The sequence below is a fragment of the Eucalyptus grandis genome, chromosome 2 (assembly GCF_016545825.1).
Source record: "Eucalyptus grandis isolate ANBG69807.140 chromosome 2, ASM1654582v1, whole genome shotgun sequence".
In the NCBI taxonomy this organism is placed as follows: Eukaryota; Viridiplantae; Streptophyta; class Magnoliopsida; order Myrtales; family Myrtaceae; genus Eucalyptus; species Eucalyptus grandis.
The window spans coordinates 53,689,116-53,707,621 of record NC_052613.1 but is presented as its reverse complement, the minus strand read 5'-3'; the positions used below and the strand labels follow the sequence as shown (position 1 = coordinate 53,707,621).

Here is an 18,506-nt window from a genome sequence, read left to right as displayed (position 1 = left end):
CATACCCAATGTGGTCCGGGGTCAAAGCTTTACTCCTGCGGAAAGAGGAATATCTGCATGGAACCTGCAAATTGATGCCTGTGAACAAGTTTCCAAGACCCTAGTAAGCAAAGTGTGTTATGTCATTTCGGCTTTCATCCATGTCGATGTACCGGTTGTGCTGCCGCTGTGAAAGGAAACCGTTTGCGAGGAGGGGATGCCTCAAGCTTTTCTCACAAGTTTTTCTCAAATGGTACCGAGCAGTGGACATTTATCCCATTCCTTCCTGGTGGCGCAAGACGTGCTTTCTGGGATGTCCAATTATTCAGAGTTTTTAGCTGGGGTCTCGGTGTTTTTGTCCCGGTAGAAAAAGTTCGAAAGCAATTAATGTGGTATTTGTCGTTACTAAAGCGTAGGACCAAAGCCCATTCTCATGAGCTGTGTGTTTGCTAAAAGAGGGAAGGTGGGGTTAAAGTGAAAAAGAAGCATTATTGTCCTGTGTCACCTTTCATTTCCTGCTGAGAGACCCCCTTTTCTTTTTCCTGAAAGGAGAGGCGTCCGAAGCGAAAGAGATCGACGGAGGAAGCGTTCGCTCGTCCGTCTTCCAGTAGCTCTTTTGACCGGAAAAGCAGATGGCCATCGTCGGTCTCTCACTCTATGTGCCTCAAGATCGAGGTTTGAGCATTTGAGTGTCTAATTAATGCACTCGAGCGGTCCGCGCCCTACGTCTCGGCATTTCATTTCGCACTGTGGCACCGAGGCACTAAACCAACGGTTGCGTTTCGAAATGTGATTTGAAACGCGACAGGAGTGTTACGGGGCTAGATGAACTTTCCTTTTGCAGCAGTTGCGCTCAATCAACGCTTTCTGGGGGAGCCTTGTAGGGGCCTCGAGAATGGACCTTGAGATGGCAATTGCCGACTCTTTCTCATTATGATCTGTCCACATCAACACGGGCCTTCGAGTTGCGAGACACTTTTAAATGCGGTATTTACGGCTAAGCACAGCCGAGGAAGAGTCATGGGACGCGAAAAATTAGTTCACAAAACTGAAAGGATATATCCGAAGAAAAATACCGAATAGCCTCTCCATTTTTAGCTCACGCGCCGCTTTGCATCTTCTGTTTTTTCTAAACCTTGGATTCGCACATTCGAATCCCGTCATTAGACTTCAGAACGTTAGTTGGTAACGAAATTCGAATTGGGGAGCCCTTAAATTGATGATGGGCTTGCTCACGCCCTAGAAATAGCCTGCTAAACAGGACCATTTTTTATAGTGAAGCGAAAATTACTCGACGGCGCTGTTTGTCGCTCTACTCGCCGGAGAATCAATGCCGGGAGAGTCATCAAGGAATAGCTTGCATTTACGCCACCGGACCTATACTTTCGAGCCCGCCCCTGCGACCATTTCGATCGGTATTTCTGGTTAAAACCAAAGGAAGAGTCATGTTAATGACCCGGACCAGGCCGGCACCGGTCAAAAGACTCGTACATAAGAGGTTTTTCAAACCTTGACCAATCCAAAGCCCAAATAATGTTTCATTCTCCTTCAAGTTTTTTCTGAGTCCCAAATATTTAAAACCTTCGCGTAATATATATGTATGTATATGTTGACATATAACTTCTTCACGTGAAAATTTATCATCGTTTATTGAGTTCGAAGAACTATTATTTTTTACTTTGGCGGGAAATTAAATAATCAAGTTTTACCTTTTCTTTTTTAATGATCAAAGGACTTGGAGATCGGTATGAAACCGGGAAAATTATGAGAGGCGCTTGCACAACACCATTGACACAATCGAAGGTCGTCGAAAGTTTAGTTACAGATGAACCTCTTGTTGATATTTTGTGGTGGAGGAGAAGAGATGAGTTCCTACAGTGAAGAGATGTGCATATGCTTTCATCTTTCAATTTAAGTCTTTGCATCTAAAGTCGTCGGTTACCATGGTATTTTCATATGAAAAGTAAATTTTGTTGTGCTTTTTGCTTTTCAAAACAGGAAAGTGATGCTTTTAAACGTAACCAAGTGGTTTCAAATGTCAAACCTAGTCATTTCGGCACTAAATCAAACAGTAAATATTCATGCTTTTTTGGGTTGACAAAAGGAGAAAAAATGCGATGAATTGAACCGCTGTTTTCGACTCTTAAGGAACTTGCCAGTGCACCAAACAGGTTTGCGAGATTTTGCAAGTAGATTACTTTGGGATCACTTGACCTACCTCTTAACCTTTTTTAAGGGACCCAGTACTCGCTCGTGTCGTCGCGACGCGTAATACCCGTTGTCGATTGGTGTCCTCACGACCCTTCATTGGCCCCATATGTTTGCGGCACGTAATTACTTCATCACTAACTCGTGTTCTCGCGCGGCGGCGATATGTTAATAGTGACTTCCTTCACTCGGATTATCACATGAAAAATACACATCTCACTGTATATTTGCCGCTTCGTCATTTACATGTGTTCTTGTCCGTGGGCAACAACCTATTAATAGTGACTTTCCTCACTCGAATTGCCACATAAAAAAGAAAAGAAAACGCATCTCACTGTATATTTCCCTCTTTTTAGCTCTGTCTAGCTTTGATATTCCCTCCCCGCAAATATCAAACGCATCCATCTTAAGCCATCATACTATGTGAGCTTCCCTGTATTCAGGACATAAATCTTGACATCAACTTCTCAGCTCTCTCTCTCTGTCTCTCTCTCTCCTTCTCCTTCGATATCGACACTGAGAACTTGACGGAATCTTCCTCTGGCAAGGGCCGCTTGGACATCGAAGAATTTACCGGGATGCCCCCCACAATGATCGAGTCGAAGGTCGATCAACGCTGACGCGTTCCCAGGATAAGGAACGGGTGGATACAATGTTACCCTCAAAACTAATTTAACTAACATATCTGATTACAATCAAGGTATGGATGAACTAGAGGCTGAGCTTAGAGCTTGAACATAATTCCGTGCATTGACACTTACGGGGACGTGTTGTGTAATACTAAGGAGATTAGTGCCTCTTTTGCGATTGTTAATACGTGTGAAAATAACATAAAAAGTTTGGTCATTCGTCTAACAGGGAAAATACCAAAAAATCATAAACATATTGCATTTATATCAATTCAATCACAATATATTTCAAGTCTTAAACCATTTTATATTTGTATTGATTGGGTTCATTTAGTTAATTTTAGTCGGAAATTACGACGTGAATTGCAGCAATTATATATGATATTGTTGGCATTAACATAGATAATTTTTAAAATTTTCAATTTTTTTAATGCCTTTTTTAGTAGATTTCTACATGATGTTGCTGACAATAGTTGAATAACGTTTTCACTAGCCCATAGTTGGGAAAAAGGAAGGAAAGAAAAGAAAAAAGATAAAGAAAGAGAAGAAAAATAATAAAAATTCAAAATAATAAATAATTTGTCTTTGTTAACATTGATCATGTCACATAAAAAGTCGATATTTATATTAATAATTTTCAACTAAAATTAATCGAATAATTTCAGTCGGCATCAATGTAAAAAGAAAAATTAGTACTAAAATTTTCAAATTAAAAAATTTAGATTCGGATTGATGCCGATATACCGAGTTTTCAACTTTTTAAGGTACTTTCTCCGCGTAGAAACGGAGCATTAAAGTTCGAACAATGCGAGTGATGAAACCAAAGTCACGGGGGCCGGGGATCGGGTCGGGTCCCGCGTGATCCGAGCCGTCGCAGTCCGTCCGTCCTGCCCGGCGCACTCGCCCCGCAGCGCACCATCCCCTCCCTCCCTCCCTCATCCTCCGACACGTCATCTTCGTACCTCCCGCCACTCAAGTCACGCAACTCCGTTATTCTTCACGGGTATCCAGGCTTTTCCTTTTTAATTTTTTTTTTTTCCCACCCGAACCTGCGGCGATAAAATCACCGGCCTTCAGACCCCACTTCCTCCTCAAATTCGAGGCGCCCGATTGGCCGTCGCCTCCCGCGGCCCCGAGGTGAGGTTATCACGCCCTCCCTCTCTCCCCATCGCGGGAAAAGAGAAACAATAAATATTTACTCCGTCCATGCGATCCTGCCTGGTAACAGGACAAAATCCTCGTCCCAGGACCAGAGCAGCTTTCCGTCCGACGTGGACAAACGGCCGTCCCGTGTCCCCCCAACGGGCGGTCGACACGGCCGTCCCGGGACCTCACGGCGTCAAGCGAGGGCCGTTACCCCCGTGGACCGCGCGAAATATCCCCGTTTGCCGGTTAACTCGCGGACAAAACAGCGAAGAGAGGGGGGGGGCGCACGGAAACCGGCGCTCCCGGTGTCCCAATCGTGGCAAATTGTAATTGCGTGGTTGTTCAGTAAGGGCGTGCATGTTTATGTTCTTTCTTTTTGTTTATAAACAAAAATTTTATTTTTTTGTTCTCCAAACATGCGAAGTAAACTGAATTAAAGTCCCAAAAAACTTTTCATCTTTTATGTTTTCTCTTTCCCCAATAGAATTTATTAAAAATAATCGGCGCACTTTTCTAGTTACAGCATACAGAATTTTAATCTCGAATCACCTTCTAAATTGGATAATTTCTTTCGAAAGTGAGGCGATTTGAAAGGAATAATTTATATTTATAATTCAAGAAAAGAAAAAAAATAAAATGAAGATTTTGGAATATATTCGATTGCATTTTTGATAAATTTTATGATTCAATAATATTTTCGTAATAAACTTTAATACTGTTAGTGAATATATATCAAGATTTATTTTTTATTTTTTATCCTGTCTCTTATTTATTGATTTACCCCGCGAAGGACAAAGGACGGTGCACCCAGCGCGGGCGCACCAAATAGAGAAGCGGCTGCTCTGTACTGGTGGGAATGGCGCTCCAGTAAAATCCACGTGGTCCTCTCCGGGGCGCACTCAGAAAGAAAAAAAAAAAAAAAAGGAACAATTTTCCTCTCCCCCACCCGGTCCCGTCCGTCTCTCGTGGTCGCGGGAGAAGATCAGAGAGACGACCGGACGGTGGAAAAGAGAGAGAGAGAGAGAGAGAGAGAGAGAGAAGATTGCGATGTAGCCGGCGACGATCCTAGAATCTGAAGCTGCCGAGCCTAGGCCGTCGATTTTCTTAAGCCCGTTCTTGGTGCTGCTGTTGCCGTTGCTGTTGGTGGTGGTGGTGGTGCTGCTGCTGCAGTGATTGCTTCTTCCAGCTTTTTCTGTGGCGGAATAGAGCTGCAGCTCGTCGGGGGCTCGTCTGCTCCCGCTGTTCCCTTCCCCTCCCCGTCTCCTGAGTAGGGTTGCGGAAGTTTTCCGGCGGTCCGTCTGCGCACCACCGATCGACGAGGAGGCGCGCTCCGTCTTCGGATTCGGGACGCCGGGGATATGGCTTCTCACGAGGTCTCCGTCGTGGGGAGCGACCGGAGGGAGAGGGAGAGGGAGAGGACGGGTGAGTGAATTCGAGGAATCGCGCGGAAATCTCCGAGCGGTTGCGCAGGATTTCTGGATTATGTTTATGATTGCGATTGCGATTGTGTGTGTGATTTATTTTTTTGGCGGTTTGGCCTCAGACTGACTATGTGGTGGTTTGTGTTCTTTTTTTTTTTTTCCTTTTTGGTAGGCTGCGAGGACGACTTGTACAAGGAGCTGTGGCACGCTTGCGCCGGTCCTCTGGTGACGGTTCCTCGCGAAGGGGAGCTGGTTTATTACTTCCCGCAGGGGCATATCGAGCAGGTGAGCTTTCCCTGTCGATCCCTTTCTCGGCTCCGATGCCGGATACTTTCTAAAATTGAAGCGCGTAGTCGGGGTTAGAGGTGCTCGGTCCAGTTTTTATGCCTTTTTCCTGAGGTTAATCGGTAGCGATTGTAGTCGAGGAGCGAAAATGGTAGGGCTTGGTTTAGAAAGGGCTTGCTTTGGAAAGGGCTTGGTTGATCGTCGGGCAATTCATGGTGTGCAGATTGAGGCGTCGATGAATCAAGTCGCCGATCGGCAGATACCGTTTTACAATCTTCCCTCAAAGATTCTCTGCCGTGTCATTAATGTTCAATTGAGGGTAATCCTCGCTTAAACTCAAGCCCGTATGCTTTGCTTACTTCTAACTCCTTGAAGTGTTGAGTTTCTGGGATTTCTGCTGCAGGCTGAACCAGAGACCGATGAGCTGTTTGCTCAAGTGACTTTGCTTCCGGTGCCTAACGTATGTTCTAAATTTTAAGCGGAAGAATGTTATGTCGTGGGACGTATGCTTTGATTTGTGATGCGACTGTTTTGTTGTGTATCTGCCATGCTAGCAAGATGAGACTGCTGTGGAGAAGGAAACTGGGCATCCCCTGCCTCCACGACCCCGTGTCCATTCCTTTTGTAAGACACTTACGGCCTCTGATACGAGCACTCATGGTGGGTTCTCTGTGTTGAGACGTCATGCAGATGAATGCCTGCCCCAATTGGTAAGATTTTGTTTTGTCTGCTATTTCTGCTCAAATGAATCGGTTGAAATTGTATGTGCGGTTTGTAATATCTCAAATAATTCTCCCTTTGATACTGAACAGGATATGACTAAGCAACCTCCTACCCAGGAATTGGTAGCCAAGGATTTGCATGGAAATGAGTGGCGTTTCCGCCACATTTTTCGGGGTAATAACCTTCTTATTGGATCTATGTGCATCCTGATGTTCTGCCTTGGTGTTTGTTATGCATTCATGGGGGTCCTCCCTTAGTTTCAAGCACTAGCATTCTCAAGTTACATATCATTCCAATGTGCTATTGGTGTTGCTTGTTGACCTGCTCACTTATTTTATCTGGTTTCTTAAACCCAATCCGTGTCTGATCCCCTGGAAAATTGAATAATGAAGTGTCTCTTTTCTTTTCCGAGAAAGACCAGTCTCAGGCTTCATTTTTAAGTGGATGATGTAGCTATGAGAAAGAAAAGGTGACCTGCTGGTCCGATATTATCCTTTCCACAAGGATTCTTGATAAAAGTGAAAATAAGTGCCAAAAATCTAAGCATTGAATTGAAGTGCTGACAAATTTAAGGGCCGAAAATAGAAATAAAAAAACTTGCTTGATGATTATTGAATATTCATTACTGATTATTATTTATTTCACGCCGGACAAGGAATTGTGATCTTTATCAGTGGATTTGGCGATGCGATTATTATAATTATAATTACCATCAATTTCTTTTTCTATTGAAAGAATTAGGTAACTTATTCCTTTGATATAAAGTGCATTTTTTTCTAAATTGAACTTTTTAGTGGATGCCAATTAGGATAGTCAAAAGTTCTTAATCTCGTTCGGTGCTAATAGTTTTTAGCACTCAGCGGGTCATAAAGCAGGTGCCTGGTCTTTGTTTCTTGGTGGGGGATAGAGACATTAGCAAAAAAAAAGAAAGAAAAGAAAAGATAACCACCTTTTCCGACGGTATCCTTTTGCATGTATAGGTAATAACAGTTGAATCTCTCCGAGGGCTCAAGTTACAAATCATCCTATTGTGTTGTTAGTGTTGCTTATTGAACTACTTGCTTCCTCGGTTTGATTTTTTTAACTCGTTTTGCATGTACGATGGATGGGAAAAGTGCCTTTACCACAAAATATCAAGTTTCGACGAAGCCATTCATATTTTGGGAGAAAAACTATTGTTTGTTTGCAAGTTAATGGATGTTAACTTTTAACTGCTTATGACTTTGGCCAATTGCTGCCATTTGCTGCCATCTGTAGATGATATCTCCCTAGCTTCATCAATGTCTCCAATTTCACAAGAGCGATCCAGTCTTAGTTTTGTTAATGGTGTCCTTTTTGACGTCACCTGAGTGCATTGGGTGGATAAAATACTGAGAATTACCATCTTACTCCAATCTTTTTTTGGGCTGATGTCACATTGAATGATTATGGGTACATTTGTGCCATAATTGTTATTTTTCAACTCATTTACTTATCCAATAGCAATATATGAATCTGGATGGACAGGTCAACCAAGGCGACACCTACTCCAAAGTGGTTGGTCGCTGTTTGTCAGCTCTAAAAAGCTTGTTGCTGGTGATGCTTTTATATTTCTCAGGTACACTAGTTCTCTGTTATGTGCTTGTAAGTTATACAAATTGGATGGAAACTCCCCATTTGATTGTTATAACCTTGGAATGGAAGTTCTGCATCGGCGTAATGCTCATAACATCCCGCTGGACCTAGCCGCTGAAATTATATAAACCAATACCTAGTAATAGGGAAATGGAGCCTCAAAAAACTAGGCTGATCTCAGTTAATTGATATTGTTTGTGGTCTCCTCCTCTCCTTCTTCTTCTTCTTCTTCTTCTTCTTCTTTTTGTTTTGTTTTTTTTTTTTGGTGTTTAAATATAAATTTAATTTAATTTTTTTCTGATATTCCTTATGCAGAGGAGAAAATGGTGAACTTCGTGTTGGAGTTAGACGAGCGATGAGGCAACTTAATAATGTTCCATCTTCGATTATGCCAAGTCACAGTATGCATATTGGTGTCCTTGCAACAGCATGGCATGCCATTTCAACTGGTACAATGTTCACTGTGTATTACAAACCAAGGTGTGTGGTTCTGCTCTTCCAAACTCTTTTCATTAGTGTGCCACACAAAAGTCTCTGCATTTGGATTCATTGTATTTATATAATTGCTTGCATGGCTTCTCCTCCCATTTATTTTTTTGTGCATGTCCGTACTTTCAAATATCTAATAGTTGGAACCCAAGTGCCTGTATTGTGAACAGTATATAGCAGTATAGTGAGGATAAAGCTCTCTCTCTCTCTCTCTCCCCCCCAACACACACACTAGATGTTTTAGGGCCATCCTCAATTCCTCAACTAGTGGAGGTTATTTTTTGAAACATGTTTCTAATGCTATCAGAACTATTCATCTATGATATGCACAGGACTAGCCCTGCTGAATTCATCATTCCTTTCGATAAGTACATTGAATCTGCCAAATTTGATTACTCCATTGGGATGAGGTTCAGAATGACATTTGAAGGTGAAGAAGCTCCAGAACAGAGGTTTGAACTTTCTCACTTGCAAATTACAATTGCGGTCAAATAGACTGATTTATGTCTTTGGCCAAAAAAAGGAATAAGGAAAAAAAAAACTGATTATGTCTTGCCTTAAATGATCTAGGTTCTCTGGCACTGTAATTGGATCTGAGGATGTTGATCCTCCGAGGTGGCCTGGATCAAAATGGAGATGCCTCAAGGTAGTAACAAGAACATTGTAGTGCGTGCATCATGTGGACCTCTCTAATTTGTCAATACTCTGTTCTGTTTGTTCAGGTGCGGTGGGATGAAATCACTTCCATTCATCGCCCGGACAGAGTATCTCCCTGGAACATAGAGCCTGCCGTGACTGCACCAGATAACCTGCCAGCATCCCGGCCAAAAAGGCCTCGAGCAAGCATGTCATCCTCTACTGATTCTTCTGTCCGGATGAGGGAAGGTATGACATAACGAATCCTCGAGCTTCGGGAATCTAATTGGGAGTTTTCCTTTATGAAATGTTATACTGAGTATCCCATTCATAAATTCAGGTCCTTTGGGAAATGGTACGGACCCTCCAGCAGATATAGGGTTTTCAAAGGCCTTGCAAGGTCAAGAATTTTCAACCTTGAAGGGCAGCTTAACATTGAATAATGACATGGAGAATGCTGAGATGCCAGATGCATGGTATGAATTTCCAGGTGATAATCGAAAGAGCATGCATTTTGGCCAGAGGAAATGCAGACCAAACACCTGGGTGCCTCAACTAGTGCAGGAAGCAACACTTATTAATCTGGTGCCAGATTCTGGGACTTTTCACCACCGGCATGGAATCTTCTCATCCTTTTTACGCCGGGACAGTGAAATTACTAAGCGAGCGAAGAAGCAAAATTCAGCTGAGGAAACAAAAACTGATTTGATTCCTTCTCCGGGATCTGTGAGGCAAGGTCCCTCATTGAACATGCTGGGATCTGGAATTGTAGCTTCTCTAGAAAATGAGAGTCGACAGCAGCAGTCTCTTGGTAATGTTAAAGGCAATACAAAGAGGGAGATGAATTCGGGAAATTGTTTCCTTCCTATGCATTCTCCATCACTTGCCCAACAAGAGTTGATAAAAGCTAATGGAAATGGCAGTTGTAAGCTTTTTGGAATTTCCCTCATGAGTGGTACTGTGGCAACAGAATCGGATAATGGACATGTGCATGGCTCACAAAAACCAGTCCTGCAATCAAATTTGGTGGATTATTCGGAACCTAATGTACTTGGGAGTCCAATCAAGTGTTTGAAGATTGCACCTAGTCCAATTGCATATGGTGAACAGGGAAGGGCATTTCCATCTTCGGAGCAGCCAGTTAGAGATGTAGAGGGCAAGCACCAGGCTGTGTCTACCAGAAGTTGCATCAAGGTTCTTATCTCCTGTCAAATTTTGATATGTCGGTTTTTTCAATTTGAAGTACTTTCTCTACAGATGATATTAGAGTCTTAACTCGGATACTCACATTAATTGGGTTGCCTCCTGGTTGTCTAGGTTCACAAGCAAGACATTCCTGTAGGTAGATCCGTGGACTTGAGCAGGTTCCATGGTTACAGTGAGTTGATAACCGAACTGGACGAAATTTTTGACTTCAATGGTGATTTAGTTGCCCCTTCAAAAGAATGGTTAGTTGTTTTTACTGATGATGAGGGTGACATGATGCTTGTTGGAGACGATCCATGGGAGTAAGCTCTTGTTTCTCTACCTTGAAACTCTGTCCTTACACTTCTTCTCTCGACTGTGCAACTATTCCTAGATTTTAAGTTTGTCTCTTTGCGACAGGGAATTCTGTGGCATGGTCCATAAGATCTTTATCTACAGTAGGGAAGAGGTAAAGAGGATGGCTCCGAGACCCTTGGTTCCTAAAAGTGAGGAGATTTCCCCGAAAACTAGCCATAAAAGGTATTCTGGAGGAATCTGAAGTTTGCAATGGCGTATGACTGCAGACCCATAGCAAACTTTTGGATTTTGTGAAAGCTGCGGGTGAGTGTGTGGCTGCTGTTTCTGATGGTTGCTCAGGATGTTAACTTTCGATGGTTGATACCATCAGTCCTTTATGCTTACTATTCCTTTGCCCCGTGTAAATCTGTAACTAGAAGTGTTTATTTAGCCTTTGACATCTCCCAGACCAGCATTTTCCTTTTTGCTTGGTATACTATCTTGCAATTTTTCTTGAGTATGTGAGCCAGTGAGTGGAAAGCCATTGTAAATATCATAAACAACACCTACTGTACGGCCTGAAATATCATATTGAGTTGGTATTTGAAAAGCTTTACATACTGTTTGAGTTTTGGGCATCATTTGCTGGACCATCGACGTTTTAAATTCAATTTTTTGTTGACAGCGTGCCTTGTATAATACGGGATGTTGGTATATCAAAGTGTTTTGACGATATTGTTTAGCGTCCCTACAGCGGGAACTTGCACACGCTCCTGTTTTTCAGATGGAGTGGCTGTAGCTATTCTGGAAGAAAAATTTGCACTTACCCGAACAATCTGCAGGTTAATTAAGAAAAACTAAAAGCAAGCCACGACGAGACGCGAATTCTGATGCTAACAAGTTGAGTGCTTAATTGAATGAGCCGTTAACCGTGCCCAGAAAGTCAGTCTTGGTCCGTGCATGCATTTGCTTTGGGAATCTTCAGTGGGAAGATTCGAGCCCAGATCTCTTACGCGACGCTTGTTGCCCTTGTCAGGTGGCCCCATTGTCCAAAACGGAATCCATAGTCGAAGATTAGCTTGAGATATATCTAGATGTACTCACGCCGGATGCCCATGATCTTGATAAGATTAGAACCCACGGTTGCTAAACACATTATAGACTTGGGTTTCTTGTTTCCTGGGCAGTGAGTGTTAGTTGCTGAGGGATTTGTTCTTGGATTTAGAAGATATTCTTGGCTGGGTTCGATCAAGCGTTCCTACATGATCTCCGTTCAATCTCGTGAAAAGTAACATTGCTTAATGCTTTATTTGTCCTGTGGCTCCTTCGGATTCTCGTGTTCTATCTCCGTGGCATCCAACAGAAGATGCCGATGCATAACGTTGGAAGAGGCAAACAAATTTGCAGTCCTTTGGTCCCCATGTTTGCTCGGGCTTTCGTCTATGGCATCCTTGTGCAAGAACGTGGACCAACTCTGCTCGGCCTTCGTCTTGTCAAAGTTACGTTGGCTCGTGGCTTTAGATTCCACGCATTTTCGTCGTCGATCTGAACCCACAAGAACTGATGGAATCTTTATTTTCTGCTCTTCTTTTCGGCTAGAAAAAAATGGCTTCATTCGTTCATAACGTACGAGGTGAAGGGCCCAATGGCTGGCGGAACCTAAAAAACGACGCGATCACAACATCAAACCGATTGCACCGACGGATTCCTCGAAGATGTCCTCTCGATGGGTTCATAACCTAAAACACAACAACGTGGGGGGATCACATGAATTGCGATTGTTAGGTGGGTGAAAAGAGGTGCGCATGTCCTGCGGACCTGCTATTAACGAATCTGGTCCCAACACTGTTTTTTCCCAGATGAGCCAGAAACGAAGAAGTTCCATTACCATTCTTTCTTACAATTTTCAATGTGAGCTGTCATGCATGGAGGCCCCCTCCACAACGGATGCATCCGATTCTCGACTCCAAACAAGACCATCCAAAGGATCGCCCGAATAGAATCATCCCCTTCGAAAGTCGTTTTTGTTTATTAACAGCACAGGTATCCGTATCTTTCGGCCCGACTAATCCCCGTTGATGCGTGCAAACGACCCGGTCCACATCTGCTGAGCAAGACTCCGCTGATTATGGTAACTGAGCATGACTCCCATGCCTTTTTTACCCATCTTCGCTTGCACGTTCCACTGCAAATCACAGCTTTGAGCTTCTGCTCGTCGAGAAGCACGTTTGGGAACAACGCTTGCTTAAGTTTTTAAGGTTCAATAATTACTAAATTGGCTATCTCAAAGCTAAAAATGCCAAGGAAAGAGGGCTTGTGTTGTTATTTTTGCGACTATAGATTCGTCCTTATGTTCAAGTTAGATTGATTGCACTTAGATTAGCTATTTGGCGGCTTGGCCCATGTGAAGTAGGCAATGTCATCACAAATGGTATCAAAACATGATCATTTCCAATAAATGGGCGGCCGTGGATTGATTAGGGTCCAAGCCACGATTGCAGGCATTGAGTGATCGTGCCAAAAAGGAATCAGACTAGGGTGCGGCTTAAACTTCAAGGATGAATAGAGGGGCATAAATAGATGAATTGACCGAGCGAGTAGACGGTTGTATCATCGTGCAGCAGGGCCAACACTAACAAGAACGTTAGTTTGAACAAGAGAGTTTGGGATGCTTCCAGCCCCACATACAGAAAGAGAGCGTTTGCCGTATCATTCATAATAAATGATTTGTCTTTAAAATAGTCATCACGTTGAATGGTCACACATGGACGCTCGTTTTGATATTTGGTCCATATGGTTAGGATAGACACGTCGAATTAATAACATATCAAGATTTAATGGTGATCTTAATTAAACTTCTTCTTGGCGATTTTTCATCTACTATTCATTCATAAAATTACTCGGTTCCAGTTTCGATTTTAAATTTTGTCCATGAAATTGTCATTTGAAAGTTGGGTTAATATCATGATTAATCCCAAAATGTGAAAAATTTACTCTATTTTTTTTAAATTATTAAAGATCTCATAATAATACACTTGTGACGAATTTACTTTAAATAATTTTTTTGACCTTAAAAATATCAAATCGATACATTTGTCACAAATTTACTTTATGTTCACAAAAAACTATAAATTTGTACATTTGTGATAAAACGATGGTAAAATTCTAAACTAATATACACTTACCAAAAAAAAAATTCTAAACTAATATACCCGTTAATTGTCACGTATAATCTAATTCAGTAATTTGACGGTAAAATTTAATCGGAATTTATACCGATTTAGAGTTTTTTGTAATAAAAAAAATTAATTTATGGTTTTTTTTTTTGATAAGATAAGAATATATTGATTTAAACCAAACAATACAACTCGGAAACTGGCATATAAAACTTACGCTCAACGAGGTAACAAGCCAGGTCGAGTGGAAGGATGCCAGGAAAAGGACGCCAAAAGCTACCAAGGTAGCAACAGGAGGCCAAACGGCATCCACAAAAGAGCCAAATAGAAAGAAAAGCTACAAGAAAATACAACCAGACAAGCGAAAACAGCCAAAAGGAGCCAATGGACAAGAACAACACCAACCCTCCGAAAGAAAAGGCAATGAGACCTTGACACGTTGGTAGGCGACGAAACAACAAAGGCCAAAGCACTTAGTACGCAAAAATGGCCGGGTCAATACCCCAAATTCGTTGAGTTCTTCTATTTCTCGGAATTTATGGTATATTTATTTTATATCTATTAATTTGAGATTTTTTAAGATGGTAACCTTTAAAAGTTCTATTTACTCAAATGAATCGTCAAGTAAAATCGATTGACAAATTATTTTTTATTTAATTAGGTTATTTTTGTCACTGGTATGGACTAATGAATGATTGCATTCTATCGGAGAGTTACTTTCAATTCGGGATGGTAATGTCATCTATCACATCAAAACCAAACTCCATGTTCGACACAATATCCTAATCGTTTCATCATCTTCGCCGAACAAATCCCAGCTGTAGCAACACAGACAGAAGAATTCCTGCTAAAAAGTTGGCAGTAAGATGCCAAAATCCCACCTAAAATCCGGTCCAATTGGAGGGTTAGCTCAATTGAGGTTGTACCAAGCCAAAGCCGCCAAAGCGGCAGGGCTTGCGGTGCTTGCTACAGCCTCGTGCGATGCGCCTCCAAATTGTTGTGAGGCTCGCTCTCTCGTGAGCTTTTTCATGTCCTTTTCGATTGATTTGCAAAAACCCTAATGAACTCCCCTGTAAATGCACCAGAAAGAGACCTCCCCCGAGTCCCGACCCACCCCAATCATGCACCGACAAGCTCCACCGTGCTATCTGCCCTTTGTTTAATAAAACCCAGAAGTCCCATTAAGAAAGAACCGGACTATATTAGTGGACACTGGCTAATCTTGTGCTCTGTTTTCTTTGTCATTATAAGAGAGAGAAAGAGGGAGTGAGAGAGAGACTGAACGTGGATCGGATAGAAAGGTACAGAGCTCGGAGTGGTACTCGTGCCGGGACAAACTCGTGGGTTGGTAAGCTGACACGTTGCGGGACACTCGTGGATGGCTGAGAATCTGGTGGGATTTTGTAACTGGTGAAGATAGGTTTAGGTTCAGTGCCAGCGTGTCGACTTTTACGGCTCTCCCTCTCTCTCTCTCTCTTTCCATGGCGTTGGAAGAGGAAGCTTCCTCGAGTTCTTTCGCTGGCGGACCGACTCGATTAGACAGTCTCAGTTTTAATGGCCAAAGCTAGCTCCTTTTTCCTCGCTCTTTTCAATAAAGATTGCTGTGTGGGAAAAGCTTTTAGGTGAAGAGAATGGCGCATGCATGCTGAACAGTTTTTCAACCCGAAGTTGATTGAAAATTCTACACTAGTTTCCCGCATGCGCAGGATCAACACTTTATGAATTAGATGAGAACCGCAGACTATTAAAATATCGGTTGAAAACTCTTGTAACAATCGCACCGTCCCGATACTTTCATTGCAGTAAAGAAAAGTTGGAAAAATATGATTATGCCGAGAAAGAAAGTAGTTGCCACAGTTGCAGAGATAACTTTGGTAAGTCAAGAATAAGACAAATGACATTCGTAACCTAAATGCTTAGATATTTCGCTGCTAGGTTTTGTTCAGGAGGAGAGAGAGAGAGAGAGAGTTCATCTAAGGGAAGAAAAATCTAAGTAACTTCTCCGTATCATTCGGGTTTTGGTCAAAACTAAAGTGTGAAATTTAAGTGAAAATTTCAAATAAAGGGCTTGAAATAAAAATCCCAACATCAAGCTGCGTCGCTTGCTTTATTGTCACTAGGAATTTTCGAGACTTCCGTGAACTCGTCTGAAAGTTAATGATTTGACTAAACTTTACCTTTTATGAATCCTTGAATAACAAATAAAGTCGATTATGAAAAGATTAGTATATACATAGAATATCATTTTTCAGAGTGAACCACAAAGCTCGCTCGAGAAGAACACATCAATTTCTTGACGCGTGATTGGCTTAATTTAACAAAAACGCGTCGCTTTTAAAAAGGGAAAAAGGAGAGAAGAAAAGGGATAAAGAGTAGAGTTGCAATTAGGGGAGGGTGCATCAAAACCTACCGGATGTCCAATAAAGCACTTTTGTTTGGGGTTTCACTTTGCCCAAAAAGAGACAACCTTTTCGTTCGTCCTCTAGCGAATAAAGCACTCAACGCGTCGGGTCGAGAAGCCGTCGCCTTAAGCCCCAAGCTTAAGATTTGAACGATAGTCTTATTTTATTGACTTGACTCCCTCTTTTGCTTTACTCCTTTTTTCTTCCTTTTGCAGAGTTCTATTTTTAAGATTTTGATCACGTCATTGACGACTGTTTAATCCCCTGCGAGTCTCCATTTGTTTAATTGGAAATAATATAGAGAGCACTGCCATGTTTTTTGATTGGCGAAGCCGCCCGTCCACCTTTTGAATTTCGTGGTTGGTAAGGCAGCAACTTTCGCACTCTATATAATTGGCACCGTTTGGCAAATATAATTGCATTTTTATAGATCCTTAGCCAAAGGCAGGTTCGCAAGTTGTTTAAAAAGTAGCATTCTCGGAATGATTCATTGGTACTATTCATCTTCCCTGTTGGAGGCTGGTGACCGTCGCTTGGAGTCACGAGGCCTCAAGAGGCCATGTGATCCTAGGTGACACCTAAGGTTCCTAGAATCTAGGCGATATCACTTGAGGTTAGGTGGTGCGACCTAAGCAACGCTTGAGGTAGGGTGGCCTTAGACGAGGCAGAGTGGCTCCATTGGAAATAGTTTGACTTTAAAAAAAAAAAATAGCAAAAGTCATTTACACAATATATTTTTTATTGAATGACATTTAAGTCAAATTTGTTTCTCAATATACTTTAAAATTACAATTTATCTAACATTATTTGTATTTTGGAAAACTTTTTTAGCCCAAAAGTATTTGTAGTTTTCTAAAAACATTTCTCTAAAGCCGAACAAAACGGGGCCAATATTTACCCCTCGATTTTTAGATGAGAACTTTTACTCAAAAGACAATTTTGATTTGAATACTAATTTTACTATTTTAGATTTTCTATTTGTTTTGCCGGGATTTGTCAAACGACAAAATATTTTCATCGAAAGTAACTTTTTAGTTTTTATTAAGAGAGAATTGTTTTGTGGTGACCTTGTACAGGCAATATTACAAGTAGATAAGAAAATAGACAACCTTTATTTCAAATAGAACTATACAAACACAAATCGTGCCTGAATTTAATATATGACAAAATTTGGAGAATATAGCCACTCATACAAAATTAAATATATACAAGTCATGCCGTAATTTAATCAATGGCTGTAGTTTAATCAATGACAAACATTGCGATCACAAAGATGCTATGCCAAATTTAATTAATGACACAACATTCACGATAGAGATACATGTCGAAATTTAATCGACGACATGAGTTTGGAAACTAAAAGTACAACGTAGGAAAATAAAGATAACTAAAAAATAGTAGATTTCTTTGTTTTATGTGGGAGTCTCTAGTAGATGAATGATGGTATTTATAGTGATTTTGCCATAATTGTCTTAAAGTAGCTCTCTTGTAGTTGTAGCATGTTATTTCATCTCTGAAAGTTTTGTGCCTATATTCTAACAATACCATGATCTTGTCTCAAAACAATTGTTCTTTTAAAAATGCGTACTAGTTGCTCCACGACCTCAATCACTTTGTTCTCCAGAGCCTTCAAACTTGTTATCGCATCTTGATGTACTTGTTGCGTTCAACTTTCCAAAGTCTTGATATTTTATCAATCTTATTAATCGATATCTTTGTCGACCATCATTAGTCATATATTGTCGTCGTATATTTATAACTGAGCAGTAGTGATCATCAATATATGTCAATATCAACATCAATCCTTGTGATTGTCAATAATGATTTGTGTGGTTGAGAATATTTGACACTCTTGTCTATCTAAATAGGTAACTCAGTAAATGTGCATATCCAGTCTGAAGTGGCAAAGGGACACCAATATGGCTAAGGCAAGTGCCATACTTTCATTAGCAATCAAGATGACGTTGCCTGCCACACATAATAAAAACAGCATCATTTCCAACTGAACCAACAATAATTTGAAGTCCCATCGAATAACATTACCCCCACTGAATAAGCAGACGATGTCGCTTTTGAGCCAATTAATGGAGTTTCAAATGCGCGAGCGCGTGAGAGAGAGAGAGAGAGAGAGAGCAATGAATTGGGATTTCGGATTAACAGTAGCCCGTAGCGGAAATTTGGTGAATGTGCTATGATTTTGTGAAGAGCCCCTAGTCCCGATTTGTGAACCCTTTACTTTCCATCTGATTTAACCTCTAACATTTGGCTCAAAATGACGTTTTGATTATTTATGAAAGCTACATTTGCTGACATGAC

The 18,506-nt window shown here is 41.4% G+C and overlaps 1 protein-coding gene across 1 annotated transcript; it reads left to right on the top strand.

The window, feature by feature from the left end:
- Nucleotides 1–4,916: 4,916 nt before the first annotated feature.
- On the top strand, nucleotides 4,917–11,232 carry LOC104433724 (auxin response factor 2A). Its single transcript, XM_010046574.3, has 14 exons — nucleotides 4,917–5,384; nucleotides 5,556–5,668; nucleotides 5,892–5,987; nucleotides 6,072–6,128; nucleotides 6,223–6,378; nucleotides 6,481–6,565; nucleotides 7,898–7,988; nucleotides 8,321–8,485; nucleotides 8,827–8,946; nucleotides 9,065–9,140; nucleotides 9,217–9,379; nucleotides 9,471–10,324; nucleotides 10,448–10,638; nucleotides 10,736–11,232. Exons 1-14 carry the CDS (start codon nucleotides 5,321–5,323, stop codon nucleotides 10,872–10,874), a joined length of 2,370 nt encoding a protein of 789 aa, XP_010044876.2. The 5' UTR covers nucleotides 4,917–5,320; the 3' UTR covers nucleotides 10,875–11,232.
- Nucleotides 11,233–18,506: the final 7,274 nt, after the last annotated feature.

What these genes read in the sequence shown, in the direction of transcription:
- LOC104433724 (XM_010046574.3), top strand. Translation starts at nt 5,321, where the DNA reads ATGGCTTCTCACGAGGTCTCCGTCGTGGGGAGCGACCGGAGGGAGAGG. An exon ending in GAGGGAGAGGGAGAGGACGG is followed by an intron (nt 5,385 to 5,555) that starts GTGAGTGAATTC and finishes CCTTTTTGGTAG; the next exon opens with GCTGCGAGGACGACTTGTAC. An exon ending in ACTGTGTATTACAAACCAAG is followed by an intron (nt 8,486 to 8,826) that starts GTGTGTGGTTCT and finishes TGATATGCACAG; the next exon opens with GACTAGCCCTGCTGAATTCA.